The following is an 18,876-nucleotide window of genomic DNA, read 5'->3' on the forward strand; positions in this document are numbered from 1 at the left end:
ATAAACAAAAATGATATGATCCGAAAAACAAATTAAACTTAAATTAAATACAAAGTTCAAATGTCACGTGTTTCTGTGGGTCAAAGTTGAAAGTTCAAAATAACTATCGTATTCCCTCCGTTCGCGAGAATGGCTAAACATCATCCAGATTTGATCTTTTGTAGAAAACAAGCTGGTGTTGGTAAGGTGTTTATTTGATGTTTGATGCATATCATTGCATTAGTACTTACTTCTAATAAGCAATAAGTGCCGAGCTCTTGCCCTTTGTTAAAAGTGTCTGGCTAGATAAGATAGCTTGCTAGAAACAGTTAGCATACTGTTAGCACATTAATTTGCTAATTGTATTGGTCGCATACACATATTTAGAATATTTTATTGCGGGTGTAGCGAAATGCTTGTGTTCATGACCATAACCTGCTTCTTCACCAACCCATTAACGTTATTGCACCCGCCCATGCTATCAGCATGTCATATGCAGTGTTGCCAGCTCATTTTCAGGGTAAGTTGCTAGAGGCAGGTTGACTTGTTACTAAATGACGTTGTGATGTCATTGCGTGATAACGTAAAACTGCGTCATTACGTTACACAAATTGACTGGCCATCGAAAAAAATAAAAAGTGGCCACATTCTTGACCAACTATATTCATTGGGTTTGGCTCGTCGAACGCCTACTGCTGTTGCAGTCAGCCAACAATGATTTGCAATTTGCTGAAATTGCTGCAGGCCTTCTGCTGCCGTGCACGAGCTGAGCGCCTGCTGCTGACGTCACTCACAATGCACTTTTGCAGCCAGGCACGTGTGTTGTGACTGAGTGTGTGACAGAGAAAGTCGTTTTTGTGTCATTTAGAGGGAACATTTTAGCGTTTAAGTCACTTTTCAAAAGTTGCAAATCCATTTTTTTAAAGTGGCTAAATTTGTTGCTTAGGTACTGTTTGAAAAAAAAAGTTGCCAGGGTAGTCTGAAAAGTTGCTCAACAGAATTGCTAAATTGGCATCACTGGTCACATGTGCAACCAGAGGGGGAAAAAACTCTAGACCACCTTTACTCCACACACAAAGATACATAAAGCTCTCCCCCGCCCTCAATTTGGCAAATCTGACCATATTTCTATCCTTACAATAAAAAAAAACTAAAGCAGGATGTTCCAGTGACTCGCTCAAAACGGAAGTGGTCAGATGACGCGGATGCTACGCTACAGGACTGTTTTGCAAACACAGACTGGAATATGTTCCCAGGATTCATCCAATGGCATTGAAGAGTATACCACCTCAGTCACCGTCTTCGTCAATAAGTGCATCGACCAGAAGCCATAGTTTACAGGCAACATCCGCACCGAGCTAAAGGCTAGAGCTGCCGCTTTCAAGGAGCGGGACACTTTTCCCCCACCTTTTATTTAACTAGGTAGGCCAGTTGAGAACAAGTTCTCATTTACAACTGCGAATTCGCCAAGTTAAAGCAAAGCACAGAGTTACACATGAAATAAATAAACAAACATACAATAATACACAATAAAAAAATCTGTATACAGTGTGTGCAAATTAAGGAGGGAAGGCAATAAATAGGCCAATAGTGGCAAAATAATTACAATTTAGCATTTACACTGTAGTGATTTATGTGCAGATGAGGATGTGCAAGTAGAAATAATAATAATAATAATAATAATAATATATGCCATTTAGCAGACGCTTTTATCCAAAGCGACTTACAGTCATGTGTGCATACATTCTACGTATGGGTGGTCCCGGGAATCGAACCCACTACCCTGGCGTTACAAGCGCCATGCTCTACCAACTGAGCTACAGAAGGACTATGGCAATACTGGTGTGCAGAAAAACAAAACACATGGGGTGAGGTACGTAGTTGGTTGGATGGGCGATTTACAGATGGGCTGTGTACAGCTGCAGCAATCGGTAAGCTGCTCTGACAGCTGACGCTTAAAGTTAGTGAGAGAGATATGTCTCCAACTTCAGTGATTTTTTTCAATTTGTTCCAGTCATTGGCAGCAGAGAACTGTAAGGAAAGGTGGCCAAAGGAGGTGTTGGCTTTGGGGATGACCAGTGAAATATACCTGCTGGAGCGCGTGCTACGGGTGGGTGTCGCTATGGTGACCAGTGAGCTGCGATAACGCGGAGCTTTACCTAGCAAAGACTTATAGATGACCTGGAGCCAGTGGGTTTGGCGACGACTATGTAGTGCGGACCAGCCAACGAGAGCATATGGGTCGCGGTGGTGGGTAGTATATGGGGCTTTGGTGGCACTGTGATAGACTGCATTCAATTAGCTGAGTGGAGTGTTGGAGGCTATTTTGTAAATGACATTGCCGAAGTCATGGATTGGTAGGGTAGTCACGTTTTACGAGGGTATGTTTGGCAGCGTGAGTGAAGGAGGCTTTGTTGAGAAATAGGAAGCCGATTCTAGATTTAACTTTGGATTGGAGATGCTTAATGTGAGTCTGGAAGGAGAGTTTACAGTGTAGCCATACACCTAGGTATTTATCGTTGTCCACATTAGAGGTCGACCGAATATGATTTTTCAACGCCGATACCGATTATTGGAGGACCAAAAAAGCCGATACCGATTAATCGGCCAATTTAAAATAATAAATACAATTGTATTTTTATTTTTTTGTAATAATGACAATTACAACAATACTAAATGAACTTATTTTAACTTAATATAATACATCAATAAAATCTATTTAGCCTCAAGTAAATAATGAAACATGCTTAAATTTGGTTTAAATAATGCAAAAACAAAGTGTTGGAGAAGCAAGTAAAAGTGCAATATGTGCTAACATTTCAGTTCCTTGCTTAGAACATGAGAACATATTTTTTTCGTTTTTTTATTTCACCTTTATTTAACCAGGTAGGCAAATTGAGAACAAGTTCTCATTTACAATTGCGACCTGGCCAAGATAAAGCAAAGCAGTTCGACACATACAACGACACAGAGTTACACATGGAGTAAAACAAACATACATTCAATAATACAGTATAAACAAGTCTATATACGATGTGAGCAAATGAGGTGAGATAAGGGAGGTAAAGGCAAAAAAAGGCCATGGTGTTAAAGTAAATACAATATAGCAAGTAAAACACTGGAATGGTAGATTTGCAGTGTAAGAATGTGCAAAGTAGAAATAAAAATAATGGGGAGCAAAATAAATAAATTAAATACAGTAGGGAAAGAGGTAGTTGTTTGGGCTAAATTATAGGTGGGCAATGTACAGGTGCAGTAATCTGTGAGCTGCTCTGACAGTTGGTGCTTAAAGCTAGTGAGGGAGATAAGTGTTTCCAGTTTCAGAGATTTTTGTAGTTCGTTCCAGTCATTGGCAGCAGAGAACTGGAAGGAGAAGAAAGAATTGGTTTTGGGGGTGACTAGAGAGATATACCTGCTGGAGCGTGTGCTACAGATGGGAGATGCTATGGTGACCAGCAAGCTGAAATAAGGGGGGACTTTACCTAGCAGGGTCTTGTAGATGACATGGAGCCAGTGGGTTAGGCGACGAGTATGAAGCGAGGGCCAGCCAACTAGAGCGTACAGGTCGCAATGGTGGGTAGTATATGGGGCTTTGGTGACAAAACGGATTGCACTGTGATAGACTGCATCCAATTTGTTGAGTAGGGTATTGGAGGCTATTTTGTAAATGACATCGCCAAAGTCGAGGATTGGTAGGGGTCAGTTTTACAAGGGTATGTTTGGCAGCATGAGTGAAGGATGCTTTGTTACGAAATAGGAAGTAAATTCTAGATTTAACTTTGGATTGGAGATGTTTGATATGGGTCTGGAAGGAGAGTTTACAGTCTAACCTGTTAGGCCGCCCCATCCCGGATCCGGGATTGTGACTACAGCCTCAAGCTCATTACCATAACGCAACATTAGCGATTTCTGAAAATTGCAAAATAAATGAAATAAATATGCCTGTCCTCAAGCTTATCCTTTTCTTAACAATCCTGTCGTCTCAGATTTTCAAAATATGCTTTAGAACCAGAGAAAATCAATAATTTGTGTAAGAGTGGTGATAGCTAGCGTAGCATTTAGCGTTAGCATTTAGCACGCAACATTCACAAAAACCAGCAAAGGGATCAAATAAAATAATTTACCTTTGAAGAACTTCAGATGTTTCAATGAGGAGACTCTCAGTTACATAGCAGATGTCCAGTTTTTCCTGAAAGATGCTTGTGTAGGACACAACGTTCCGTTTTGTTACTATGCATTTGGCTACCGAAACTAACCGAAAATTCAGTCACCTAAACGTCGAACTTTTTTCCGAATTAACTCCATAATATCGACTGAAACATGGAAAACGTTGTTTGAATCAATCCTCAAGGTGTTTGGTCATATATCTCTTCATTGAAATGCCAGTCCTAGAAGCGTGCATTCTTCTCTGATTCGGATGGAAAAATACTGGGACCTGACTTTTGCGCACCAATTTCCACGCAGACACCATGCGGGACACTTGGTAATTGTAGGCTCTTATGGCCAATCTTCCAATGATATGCCTACAAATACGTCACAATGCTGCAGACACCTGGGGAAACGATAGGAAGTGTCCGTTGATTCCTGTGGCATTCACAGCCATATAAGGAGATCATGGAAAACGTGCCTTCAGAAATCCTGTTGATTTCCTGGTCACTCAAACATCTTGGTTTTGCCTGTAGATATTGTTCTATGGCACTCACAGTGAAAATCTTTGCAGTTCTGGAAACGTCAGAGTGTCTTCTTTCCAAAACTATCAATTAATACACAATAAATACCAAGCATAGTCGAGCATCTTTTCGTGACAAAATATCGCGCTAAAAACGGGCACGTCTTTTTATCCAAAAATTAAATACTGCCCCTAGAGTTCTAACAGGCTAACCAGACACCTAAGTATTTGTAGTTGTCCACGTATTCTAAGTCAGAGCCGTCCAGAGTAGTGATGTTGGACAGGCGGGCAGATGCAGGTAGCGATCGGTTGAAGAGCATTTTTATTTTACCTTTATTTTTATTTTACTAGGCAAGTCAGTTAAGCACAAATTCTTATTTTCAATGACGGCCTAGGAACAGTGGGTTAACTGCCTGTTCAGGGGCAGAACGACAGATTTGTACCTTGTCAGCTCGGGGATTTGAACTTGCAACCATGCATTTAGCTTTACTTGTATTTAAGAGCAATTGGAGGCCACGGAAGGAGAGTTGTATGGCATTGAAGCTTGCCTGGAGGGTTGTTAACACAGTGTCCAAAGAAGGGCCAGAAGTATACAGAATGGTGTTGTCTGCGTAGAGGTGGATCAGAGACTCACCAGCAGCAAGAGCGACATCATTGATGTATACAGAGAAGAGTCGGTCCAAGAATTGAACCCTGTGGCACCCCCATAGAGACTGCCAGAGGTCCGGACAGCAGACCCTCCGATTTGACACACTGAACTCTATCAGAGAAGTAGTTGGTGAACCAGGCGAGGCAATCATTTGAGAAACCAAGGCTGTCGAGTCTGCCGATGAGGATGTGGTGGTTGACAGAGTAGAAAGCCTTGGCCAGATCAATGAATACGGCTGCACAGTAATGTTTCTTATCGATGGCGGTTAAGATATCGTTTAGGACCTTGAGCGTGGCTGAGGTGCACCCATGACCAGCTCTGAAACCAGATTGCATAGCAGAGAAGGTATGGTGAGATTCGAAATGGTCGGTAATCTGTTTGTTTACTTGGCTTTCGAAGACCTTAGAAAGGCATGGTAGGATAGATATAGGTCTGTAGCAGTTTGGGTCAAGAGTGTCCCCCCCTTTTGAAGAGGGGGATGACCGCAGCTGCTTTCCAATCTTTGGGAATCTCAGACGACACAAAAGAGAGGTTGAACAGGCTAGTAATAGGGGTGGCAACAATTTCGGCAGATAATTTTAGAAAGAAAGGGTCCAAATTGTCTAGCCAGGCTGATTTGTAGGGGTCCAGATTTTGCAGCTCTTTCAGAACATCAGCTGAACGGATTTGGGAGAAGGAGAAATGGGGAAGGCTTGGGCGAGTTGCTGTGGGGGGTGCAGTGCTGTTGATCGGGGTAGGAGTAGCCAGGTGGAAAGCATGGCCAGCCGTAGAAAAATGCTTATTGAAATTCTCAATTATGGTGGATTTATCAGTGGTAACAGTGTTTCCTATCTTCAGTACAGTGGGCAGCTGGGAGGAGGTGTTCTTATTCTCCATGGACTTTACAGTGTCCCAGAACTTTTTTGAGTTAGTGTTGCAGGAAGCAAATTTCTGCTTGAAAAAGCTAGCCTTGGCTTTTCTAACTGCCTGTGTATAATAGTTTCTAGCTTCCCTGAACAGCTGCATATCACGGGGGCTGTTCGATGCTAATGCAGAACGCCATAGGATGTTTTTGTGTTGGTTAAGGGCAGTCAGGTCTGGGGAGAACCAAGGGCTATATCTGTTCCTGGTTCTAAATTTCTTGAATGAGGCATGCTTATTTAAGATGGTTAGGAAGGCATTTAAAAAATATATCCAGGCATCCTCTACTGACGGGATGAGATCAATATCCTTCCAGGATACCCCGGCCAGGTCGATTAGAAAGGCCTGCTCGCTGAAGTGTTCCAGGGAGCGTTTGACAGTGATGTGAAAGCTGGTGGTTCCTTTTAACATGAGTCTTCAATATTCCCTGGTAAGAAGTTTTAGGTTGTAGTTATTATAGGAATTATATGACTATTTCCCTCTATAGCATTTGTATTTCATTAACCTTTGACGATTGGATGTTCTTATAGGCACTTTAGTATTGCCAGTGTAACAGTATAGCTTCCGTCCCTCTCCTCGCTCCTACCTGGGCTCGAACCAGTAACACATCGAGTACAGCTACACTCGAAGCAGCGTTACCCATGCAGAGCAAGGGAAACAACCACAGGCTCAGAGCGAGTGACGTTTGAAACGCCATTAGCGCGCGCTAACTAGCTAGCCATTTCACATCGGTTAAACCAGCCTCATCTCGGGAGTTGATAGGCTTGAAGTCATAAACAGCGCAATGCTTGCCTACCACCGCTCAGTCAGATACTTAGATGCTTGTATGCTCAGTCAGATTATATGCAACGCAGGACACGCTAGATAATATCTAGTAATATCATCAACCATGTGTAGTTAACTAGTGATTATGATTGATTGTTTTTTATAAGGTAAGTTTAATGCTAGCTAGCAACTTACCCTGGCTAACTGCATTCGCGTAACAGGCAGTCTCCTTATGGAGTGCAACGAGAGATGCAGGTCATTATTGCGTTGGACTAGTTAACTGTAAGGTTGCAAGATTGGATCCCCCGAGCTGACAAGGTGAAAATCTGCCTTCTGCCCCTGAACGAGGCAGTTAACCCACCGTTCCTAGGCCGTCATTGAATATAAGAATGTGTTCTTAACTGAGTTGCCTAGTTAAATAAAGGTATATAAAAAATCGGCTCCCAAAAATACAGATTTCCGATTTGTTATGAAAAATCGCCCCTAATTAATCGGCCATTCCGATTAATCGGTCGACCTCTCGTCCACATATTCTAAGTCAGAACCGTCCAGAGTAGTGATGCTAGGCGGGTGCGGGCAGCGATCGGTTGAAGAGCATGCATTTTGTTTTACTAGCATTTAAGAGCAGTTGGAGGCCACGGAAGGAGTGTTGTATGGCATTGAAGCTCATTTGGAGGTTTGTTAACACAGTGTCCAAAGAAGGGCCAGATGTATACAGAATGGTGTCGTCTGCGTAGAGGTGGATCAAAGAATCACTAGCAGCAAGAGCGGCATCGTTGGTATATACAGAGAAAAGAGTCGGCCCGAGAATTGATCCCTTTGGCACCCCCATAGACTGGCAGAGGTCAGGACAACAGGCCCTCTGAGAATTAGTTAGTGAACCAGAGGAGGCAGTCATTAGAGAAACCAAGGTTGTTGAGTCTGCTGATTAGAATACAATTATTGACAGAGTCGAAAGCCTTGGCCAGGTCGATGAAGACGGCTGCACAGGACTGTCTTTTATTGATGGCGGTTATGATATCATTTAGGACCTTGAGTGTGGCTGAGGTGCACCAGTGACCAGCTTGGAAAGGTACGTAGGGTTCGAAATGGTCGGTGTTCTGTTTGTTCACCTGGCTTTCAAAGACACTAATCCGGACACTAATAAGAAATCCCACAAGGCCCTCAGACAAACCATAAAACGGGAGAAGTGTCAATTCAGGACTAAGATAGCGCCGATGTAGTATGATTCAAACGGTCGTCGGAATGTGGCAGGGCTTGAAAACTATTACGCACTAGAAAGGTAAACACAGCCACGAGCTGCCCAGTGACGCGAGCCTGCCAGGCGAGCTAGATGCCTTTTATGCTTGCTTTGAGGAAAGCAAAACTGAAGCATGCATGTAAGCCCCAGCTGTTCTGTATGACTGTGTGATCACGCTCTCCATAGTCGATGTGAGCAAAACCTTTGGACAGGTCAACATTCACAAAGCCACAGGGCCAGACGGATTACCAGGACGTTTACTCAAAGCATGCGCAGACCAACTGGCAAGTGTCTTCACTGACATTTTCAATCTCTCCCTGATTGAGTCTGTAATACCTACATTTTTCAAACAGACCATCATAGTCCCTGTGCCCAAGGAAGCGAAGGTAATTTGCCTAAATGATTACCGCCCCGTAGAACTCACGTCTGTAGCCATAAAGTGCTTTGAACGGCTGGTCATGGCTCACATCAACAACAACATGCCAGAAACCCTAGACCCACTCCAATTTGCATACCACCCCAACAGATCCACAGATGACGCAGTCTCAATCGCACTCCACACTGCCCTATCCCACCTGGACAAAAGGACCACCTATGTGAGAATGCTGTTCATTGACTACAGCTCAGCGTTCAACACCGTAGTGCCCACATAGTGCCCACATCACTAAGCTAAGGACCCTGGGACAGGGCTGGGTGACATGGCCAAAATATTATATCACAGTATTTAAATCACTAAGCTAAGGACCCTGGGACTTAGGGCTGGGCGACATGGCCAAAATATTATATCACAGTATTTAAATCAAATAAAAATACTATTTTTACTTTCTGAATAATAAACGTTCTACATTTGCTTTATGAGTAGTGTGTGACCCTCGGGTGGCAACACATGTATTCTAAGTGATTTCAATGAGTCTTTCTCCATTCTGATTGTTTTTTACTGTTCAATTCAACTTCAACCAAAACAAATTTCAGCACTTATCATTTCTGCATTTACTGCACTCAATTGCACTGGTAGAAAAAGTACCCAATTGTCATAGTCAAGTAAAAGTGAAAGCCACCCAGTAAGATACTACTTGAGTAAAAGTCTAGAAGTATTTGTTTTTAAATATACTTAAGTATCAAAAGTAAGTACATTTTATACATTTAAGTATCAAAAAGTATGAATAATTTATATTGAGCAAACCAAATTGCACCATTTTCTTTTTAAATTTACAGATAGCCAGGGGCACACTCCAACACTCAACACTGAGTCCTCCAGATCAGAGGCAGTAGATGACCAGAGATGTTCTCTTGACAAGTGTGTGAATTGGACCTTTTCCCTGTCCTGCTAAGCATTCAAAATGTAATGAGTACTTTTAGGTGTCAGAGAAAATGTATGGAGTAAAAAGTACAGTATTTTCTTTAGGAATGTAGTGAAGTAAAAATACAATTTGTCAAAAATAGTAAAGTACAGATACCAAAAAACCTGCCTTAAGTAGTACTTCAAACTGTTTTTACTTAAGTACTTTACACCACTGCTCAATTGAGAATTTCCACACAGCCACGAAGGGCTGCATGATATGGGCAAATAATGTAGAACTTATTTTTAACCAAATGTTGCAATTGCGATTTGACTTGCGAATTACAGCAAAACTGTTGGAATCATGGAAATAGAATGACTATTCTATAGTTAGAATATAATTGTGGGCACTTTGAATACAGTGTTGTTTGAGATGACAACAAATTAAAATGCCGGCGAGGAGTTATTGTGACAGGGTAGGAACTAAAGTGTTGATAAGTGTTTCCTACTGGACCCTATAAGCTTTGGCTACATTGCATGTTTTCTTTTAGCTACTTCATGTTGCTAACATATTCTTGCTTTGCTTATTCCTCTTTTTATTTTGAAGATACTGTTGCACAAACAGCATGCTGATTTAGGTCTACACCATCACTTGTATTAGCTAGCTACTTTTGCTCCTACTCAGTACATTTATTAGCTAGCTATTAGCATTAGCGGCTAACAATTAGGCTCTCACAAGATTTAGGGCAACTTGCTAAAAAAATACAAACTAGCTGTTTGCTGATGTAAGAAACACAAACTAATAGTAACATTCTAGAACGCTAGTGGATTTATATTAAGAAGCAAAGTGAAAACAGCATTGTTGTCGTCAACATTGTTGCATGTGCTGCATTGACCATGCAGACTGAACGCAAGTGTCTCGTAGTTGAGGAATATCGAATGCGCTCCTTAAGTGACGGGGCGTGGCTAGGTCTGTGTGGAAAGTGGCATGGAGAGAGAACAGAGAGAGATGACTCAAGTAGCGAAGTAAACTATATTGACATTACACATGGCGTATCACATTTAACAAATCAAACATTCAAATACTGGTATAGAAGGTAAAGTAAAAACCCTAACCGGTCCCTGCATAAATACCGGTATATCATAAAATACTGTATACCGCCCAGCCCTACTGGGAATAAACACCACATCCTGCAACTGGATCCTGGACTTCCTGACAGGCTGGCCCCAGGTGGGTAGCAACAACGACACATCTGCCACCCTAATCGTCAATACTGGGGCCCCTCAGGGGTGCGTGCGTAGTCCGCTCCTGTACTCCCTGTTCACCCATGACTGCGTGGCCAAGCATGACCCCAAAACCATCATTAAGTTTTCTTAATCACTGATGAGGCAGCTTATAGGGAGAAGATCAGACACCTGGTGCCAGGACAACAACCTCACTTTCAATGTGACCAAGGCAAACAAGCTGATCATGGACTACAGGAAAAGGAGGGCCGAACAGGCCTCCATTAAATCGACGGGACTGAAGTGGAGCGGGTCGAGAGTTTCAAGTTCCTTGGTGTCCACATCACCAACAAACTATCATGGTCCAAACACACCAAGACAGTTGTGAAGAAGGCACGACAACACCTTTCCCCCCTCAGGAGACTGAAGAGATTTGTCATGGGTCCCCAGATCCTTAAAAAGTTATACAGCTGCACCATTGAGGGCATTCTGACCGGTTGCATCCCCGCCTGGTATGGTAACTGCTCGGCATTTGACTATAATGCGCAACAGAAGGTAGTGCGTATGGCCCAGTACATCACTTGGGGCCAAGCTTCCTGACATCCAGGACCTATATACTAGGCGGTGTCAGAGGAAGGCCCAAAAAAGTGTCAGACTCCAGTCACCCAAGTCATAAACTGTTTTCTCTGCTACCGCACGGCAAGGGGTACCGGAGCGTCAAGTCTAGGATCAAAAAAATAAGACTACTGAACATCTAAACTAATGAAATGGCCACCCGGACTATTTACATCCCTTTTTCAGGACCCTGTCTTTCAAAGATAATTCTTATAAATCCAAATAACTTCACAGATCTTAATTGTAAAGGGTTTTAACATGGTTTCCCATGCTGGTTCAATGAACCATAAACAATTCATGGACATGCACCTGTGGAATGGTCGTTAAGACACTAACAGCTTACAGACGGTAGGCGATTAAAGTCACAGTTAAGAAAACTTAGGACACTAAAGAGGTCTTTCTACTGACTCTGAAACACACCAAAAGAAAGATGCCCAGGGTCCCTGCTCATCTGCATGAACGTGCCTTAGGCATGCTGCAAGGAGGCATGATGACTGCAGATGTGGCTAGGGCAATAAATTGCAATGTCCGTACTGTGAGACGCCTAAGACAGCGCTACAGGGAGACAGGGCGGACAGCTGATCGTCCTCGCCGTGGAAGACCACATATAACAACACCTGCACAGGATCGGTACATCCAAACATCACACCTGCGGAACAGGTACAGGATGGAAACAACAACTGCCCGAGTTACACGAGGAATGCACAATCCCTCCATCAGTGCTCAGACTGTCCGCAATAGGCTGAGAGAGGCTGGACTGAGGGCTTGTAAGCCTGTTGTCTGGTGAGGACCTGCCTTACATCACCGGCAAAAACGTTGCCTATGGGTACAAACCCACCGCCGCTGTATCAGACAGGACTGGCAAAAAGTGCTCTTCACTGACGAGTCGCAGTTTTGTCTCACCAGGGGTGATGGTCGGGTTCTCGGTTATCGTCGAAGGAATGAGTGTTACACTGAGGCCTGTACTCTGGAGTGGGATGGATTTGGAGGTGGAGGGTCCGTCGTGGTCTGGGGCGGTGTGTCACAGCATCATTGGACTGAGCTTGTTGTCATTGCAGGCAATCTCAATGCTGTGTGTTACAGGGAAGACGACATCCTCCCTCATGTGATACACTTCCTTACATGACCCTCTAGCATGACAATACCACCAGCCATACTGCTCGTTCTGTGCGTGACTTCCTGCAAGACAGGAATGTCTGTGTTCTGCCATGGCCAGCGAAGAGCCCGGATCTGAAGCCCATTGAGAATGTCTGGGGCCTGCTGGATCGGAGGATGAGGGCTAGGGCCATTCCCCCACAGAAATATCCAGGAACTTGCAGGTGCCTTGGTGGAAGAGTGGGGTAACATCTCACAGCAAGAACTGGCAGATCTGGTGCAGTCCATGAGGAGGAGATAATGATCCCCGGGACCACCCATACGTAGAATGTATGCACACATGACTGTAAGTCGCTTTGGATAAAAGCGTCTGCTAAATGGCATATATTATTATTATTATTATTATTATTATAATAATAATAATAATATATGCCATTTAGCAGACGCTTTTATCCAAAGCGACTTACAGTCATGTGTGCATACATTCTCTGCAATACTTAATGCAGCTGGTGGCCACACAAAATACTGACTGTTACTTTTGATTTTGACTCCCCCCTTTGTTCAGTGACACATTATTCCATTTCTGTTAGTCACATGCCTGTGGAACTTGTTCAGTTTATGTCTCAGTTGTTGAATCGTGTTATGTTCATACAAATATTTACACATGGTAAGTTTGCTGAAATTAAACGCAGTTGACAGAGAGGACTTTTCTTTTTTTTGAGTTTTTGTGCACTGCTCAAAAAAACAAAGGGAACACTTAAACAACACAATCTAACCCCAAGTCAATCACACTTCTGTGAAATCAAACTGTCCACTTAGGAAGCAACACTCATTCACAATACATTTCACATGCTGTTGTGCAAATGGAATAGAAAACAGGTGGAAATTAAAGGCAATTAGCAAGACACCCCCAATAAAGGAGTGGTTCTGCAGGTGGTGACCACTTCTCAGTTCCTATGCTTCCTGGCTGATGTTTTGGTCATTTTTGAATGCTGGCGGTGCTTTCACTCTAGTGGTAGCATGTGACGGGGTCTACCACCCACACAAGTGGCTCGGGTAGTGCAGCTCATCCAAGATGGCACATCAATGCGAGCTGTGGCAAGAAGGTTTGCTGTGTCTGTCAGCGTAGTGTCCAGAGCATGGAGGCGCTACCAGGAGACAGGCCAGTACATCAGGAGACGTGGAGGAGGCCGTAGGAGGGCAACAACCCAGCAGCAGGACCGCTACCTCCGCCTTTGTGCAAGGAGGAGCACTGCCAGAGCCCTGCAAAATGACCTCCAGCAGGCCACAAATGTGCATGTGTCGGCTCAAACGGTCAGAAACAGACTCCATGAGGGTGGTATGAGGGCCCGACGTCCACGGGTGGGGGTTGTGCTTACAGACCAACACTGTGCAGGACGTTTGGCATTTGCCAGAGAACACCAAGATTGGAAAATTCGCCACTGGAGCCCTGTGCTCTTCACAGATGAAAGCAGGTTCACACTGAGCACATGAGACAGACGTAACAGAGTCTGGAGACGCTGTGGAGAACATTCTGCTGCCTGCAATATCCTCCAGCATGACCGGTTTGGCAGTGGGTCAGTCATGGTGTGGCATTTCTTTGGAGGGCCGCACAGCCCTCCATGTGCTCGCCAGAGGTAGCCTGACTGCCATTAGGTACCGAGATGAGATCCTCAGACCCCTTGTGAGACCATATGCTGGTGCGGTTGGCCCTGGGTTGCTCCTAATGCAAGACAATGCTAGACCTCATGTGGCTGGAGTGTGTCAACAGTTCCGGCAAGAGGAAGGCATTGATGTTATGGACTGGCCCGCCCGTTCCCCAGACCTGAATCCAATTGAGCACATCTGAGACATCATGTCTCGCTTGAGTCCAGGTCTGGGAGGAGATCCCTCAGGAGACCATCCGCCACCTCATCAGGAGCATGCCCAGGCGTTGTAGGGAGGTCATACAGGCATGTGGAGGCCACACACACTACTGAGCCTAATTTTGACTTGTTTTAAGGACATTACATCAAAGTTGGATCAGCCTGTAGTGTGGTTTTCCACTTTAATGTTGAGTGTGACTCCAAATCCAGACCTCCATGAGTTGATAAATGTGATTTCCATTGATCATTTTTGTGTGATTTTTGTTGTCAGCAAATTCAACTATGTAATAAAGAAAAAAGTATTTAATAAGAATATTTCATTCATTCAGATCTAGGATGTGTTATTTTAGTGTTCCCTTTATTTTTTTGAGCAGTGTATTTATTATGGATCCCCATTAGCAGCAGCTACGCTTCCTGGGGTCCATCAGAAATTAAGGCAGTTTATACAATTGTAAAACATTACAATACATTCACAGATTTCACAACACACTGTGTGCCCTCAGGCCCCTACTCCACCACTACTACATATCTACAGTACTAAATCCATGTGTACGTGTGTGTATAGTGCGTATGTTATCGTGTCTGTGCCTATTTTTGTGTTGCTTCACAGTCCCCGCATTTCCATGAGGTGTTTTGTTATCTCTTTTTTAAATCTAATTTTACTGCTTGCGTCAGTTACTTGATGTAGAATAGAATTCCATGTAGTCATGGCTCTATATAGTACTGTGTGCCTCCCATAGTCTGTTCTGGACTTGGGGACTGTGAAGAGACCTCTTGTAAGCATGTCTTGTGGGGTATGCATGGGTGTCCGAGCTGTGTACCAGTAGTTTAGACAGACAGCCCGGTGCATTCAACATGTCAATCAATACCTCTCATAAATAAAAGTAGTCATGAAGTCAATCTCTCCTCCACTTTGAGCCAGGAGAGATTGACATGCATATTTTTAATATTAGCTCTCTGTGAACACCCAAAGGCCAGCTGTGCTGCCCTGTTCTGAGCCAATTGCAATTTTCCTAAGTATTTTTTTCTGGCATCTGACCACATGACTGAACAGTAGTCGAGGTGTGACGACCTGCCTTGTTGATAGTGTTAAAAAGGCAGAGCATCGCTTTATCATATACAGACTTTTACCCATCTTAGCTACGACTGCATAAATATGTTTTGACCATGACAGTTTACAGTCTAGTGTTACTCCAAGCAGTTTAGTCATCTCAACTTGCTAAATTTCCACATTATGTATTACGATTTAGTTGAGGTCTAGGGTCGAGTGACTGATTTGTCCCAAATACAATCCTTTTAGTTTTAGAAATATTTGGGGCTTATTCCTTGCCACGCACTCAAACTAACTGCAGATCTCTTTGTTGAGTGTGCAGTCATTTCAGTCGTTGTTGTAGCCGATGAGTATAGTGTTGAGTCATCCCCATACATGAAACTCTGGCTTTACTCAGTCAGTGGCATGTCGTTAGTAAAAACTGAAAAAAGCAAGGGGCCGAAACGGCTACCCTAGGGAATTTATCTATGCATTTACCTATGCATCCCTCAACAAACCTGTACACCCACCCGCACATTGACTCAGTACCAGTACCCCCTGTGTATGACCTCGTTGCTGTTATGTAAATGTATTGTTACTTTTTTATTGATTGGATATTTCTAAACTTTTTGTTTATTTAGTCAATTTTATTAACTCTATTTCTTGAAGTGCATTGTTAATTGCTTGTAGTAAGAGTTTCACGGTAAGGTAACACCTGTTGTGTTCGGCGCATGTGACAAAACATTTTATTTGAACGTTATAGCTATGCGATGGTGGTTAAGTAGATTAGCTAGTAGGATTATAGCTCTTGATCATGACTCTCAGTTCCATTAAACACGAGTCATTGGACAAAGGCGTCTTCTGTAGTGGGGAGTTTTTTTGTTAAGATCCCCGACGCTCGGTCTGAACATTTTAAGTTAACACGCATCGCTTGTGGTATGGTTTTGGAAGCATAAGGAACTACTTATCAGCGAGAAATGCTGAAGAAGAAAAAAAGTCTACACACCTTGATAGGGTTAGTGTTCTCACATTACCGTATGTTACACGCTTGTCTATGTTAGTCGAGGCCACCACCTGTGCTAATTAGCTATCTAGCATGCTCCTCCGAACACATGTGTGTAAGCGTGAATCGGGAAGTGTAGTTTTGTTGGATGGATCTGTGAAACACGTAGCAGTTTTGTTTTAAAAAAGTGTGCGTTTCTTTCTCCCTGATGAAAGGTAAGCGCTATATGTTTCGAAAGCCGTATAGCAAGCGGTGATTATTGATGTTTCTAAATGTTAAAAACAGCGTCGGGATTGTAGTTTACATGAGGCAGTTGTGGGCGACGCTAATGGCTAATAACTAGGGAGAAGGCGGTAAGCCCCTTGTTTTTGAGAGCTTGTAAGATGTCTTGAGTGCATAACCCTTAGCTTTATGGAGCAATGCTTTGTTGGCTAGCTACATTATTCATGTTCACACACTGTTTGTTCTATTGTTTACTTTTCAGCTATTGGAAGATTGTGCGAGAAATGTAAGTTTCAAAAACATGTTTTACATAATGTTGTCCCTTTCTCCCATACAGGGTGTATTTGCTGCCCTTTAATTTACCCCCATAACTCCTAGAGTAGAGACAGTAATCATCAACACATGGTTTACTTTTATATTTAATTACCCCAGTTCAAAATGCCACGGCATTAAAGTCTCATCCCCCTCTTCCCTCCTCTCCTAGGTGATGGAAAGTGTGTGATCTGTGACTCGTATGTGAGGCCTTGCACACTGGTGCGCATCTGTGACGAGTGCAACTACGGGTCGTACCAGGGGCGCTGTGTCATATGTGGAGGTCCCGGGGTGTCTGACGCTTACTACTGCAAAGAGTGCACCATCCAGGAGAAAGACGTTAGTCTCGCTCTCTCTCTCTCTCTTTTATATATATATATAAATAAAAGTTGTAGAAAAACCCTCACACCATTCAATGCTCCCGTATGCAAGGTTTCCAATAAACCGTACAGAATCATTCAATATTGTGCTTCTTCGACATATTCCGTTCTTGATCAATGTCGTGTGAAAAATGGAAAGGTGTTTGAGATGCTGAGTAATGATATGTGGTTGTACAAGTAATAGTCATTTTAAACAATCTCAATGTAATGTGAGAATACACCAACAAGTTATTTTTTCTACTCCTCTCTACTGGATGAGACAGCGAGATGGATGCCCCAAGATTGTGAACTTGGGCAGTTCAAAGACTGACCTTTTCTATGAACGGAAGAAGTATGGCTTCAAGAAGAGGTGAAGACAGGCCTGTCCAACGAGTGCTTTGCTTCTGTTTTTTTTGTATGAATGTTTTTACCTTTGTGTGTGAACATGTTTTGATAATACAATAAATCTTTATTTTACATTATTGCAATGCACATGATTACATTTTCCCTGTAGTTTTGGGTTAATTATCTAGTGTTCATTTTATGGGATGAACTGAGTTTTACACTTGAATGAAATCTAATTTCATATAATGAAACTAAAACTGGGAAGAATTACCATCAGGAAAGATTGGCAATAGTTTCCCACAAATCTCTATTCCCCAAACAATGAACTGGGGTGCCTCTCGTTGTTTAAGGGAGATTTTCAGGGATGGTTACATCACTTGCAAATCTAATAAACCTCTGCATGTTAATTTGTTAAAAGCATGTGCTTCCACAATGCTGTATTCTACTGTTTATCGGTTTAATGGTGGAGTTAGATGAGCCGTTTAGTGTTTACATGCCAAAGTGATTGCTTTTTGTAAAAATGCTTTATCTGCCTTCACAATGGAAACTACTTTGTAAATTCGAACATATTTTATGGAAAATAGACGTATTGTAAAAACTATTGATCGCTAAATCCGGAGAAATGACGGACCATGTAAAAAAAACAACTGTTGGTCACTAAATACGGTTAGAAGGACCACGCAAAAACGATTGGCTGGTATGCCTTCACCTGTTTGAGCATACGGCTGTAAATGCCCCCATCCGCTATATACGAAACGTATGGGTTGGTTCTGTCCTCAATAGTGCTGTCCAGTTAGAACATGATGTTAAGGCCCATCACTACTCATAGTCACCACCACACACAGACCCAGCTGTTTCCTTTGAAGATGTTTATATGGTTTTGGGAATCCGAATGACTTGGAATCTTATTGTTATGGCTATTTTGATGCACACACAACATTCAGACATTTGTGTTACTGTCGACAATAAACAGTCCTAAGGAACATGTGTCTTCTCCCTTCGGATAACACTGACCTGAGTGGGTGGGTGCAGTGTCCAGTTGTGCATTTCCAAGCGCTCTGATTGGTTGGGAATGGCAGGTCTATGATGGTTGAGGGATAACTAAGGTAGACAGTAGCCAAACTAACGGGACTGTGAGGGGAAGTTAGGTAGTAGTGGGAAAAAGTACCCAGTTGTTATACTTGAGTAAAAGTAAAGATACCTTTAAAAATTACTCAAGTGAAAGTCACCCAGTAAATACTAGAGTAAAAGTCTAAAAGTATTTGGTTTTAAATATACTTAAGTATCAAAAGTAAATGTAATTGCTCAAATATACTTAAGTATCA

General features: G+C 42.8%; 1 protein-coding gene across 2 annotated transcripts; it reads left to right on the forward strand.

The window, feature by feature from the left end:
• The first annotated feature begins 48 nt into the window (after positions 1 to 48).
• On the forward strand, positions 49 to 17,688 carry LOC118372313 (PHD finger-like domain-containing protein 5A). 2 transcript variants are annotated; one of them, XM_035758155.2, is made up of 4 exons: positions 49 to 181; positions 16,798 to 16,821; positions 17,020 to 17,186; positions 17,491 to 17,688. In XM_035758155.2, the coding sequence occupies exons 1-4, from the start codon at positions 130 to 132 to the stop codon at positions 17,578 to 17,580; spliced, it is 333 nt and encodes a 110-aa protein (XP_035614048.1). In that variant the 5' UTR covers positions 49 to 129; the 3' UTR covers positions 17,581 to 17,688. The 2 variants fall into 2 exon arrangements, with proteins under 2 accessions (XP_035614048.1, XP_035614049.1); XM_035758156.2 differs by lacking the exon at positions 49 to 181 and adding an exon at positions 16,342 to 16,528.
• The last annotated feature ends 1,188 nt before the right edge of the window (positions 17,689 to 18,876 follow it).

This window comes from Oncorhynchus keta, chromosome 2 (assembly GCF_023373465.1).
Source record: "Oncorhynchus keta strain PuntledgeMale-10-30-2019 chromosome 2, Oket_V2, whole genome shotgun sequence".
Taxonomy (NCBI): domain Eukaryota; kingdom Metazoa; phylum Chordata; class Actinopteri; order Salmoniformes; family Salmonidae; genus Oncorhynchus; species Oncorhynchus keta.

Coding starts and splice junctions, on each gene's coding strand:
- LOC118372313 (XM_035758155.2), top strand. CDS start 130: ATGGCTAAACATCATCCAGATTTGATCTTTTGTAGAAAACAAGCTGGT. Junction 182..16,797: donor TAGAAAACAAGCTGGTGTTG/GTAAGGTGTTTA, acceptor TTTACTTTTCAG/CTATTGGAAGATTGTGCGAG. Junction 16,822..17,019: donor TGGAAGATTGTGCGAGAAAT/GTAAGTTTCAAA, acceptor CTCCTCTCCTAG/GTGATGGAAAGTGTGTGATC.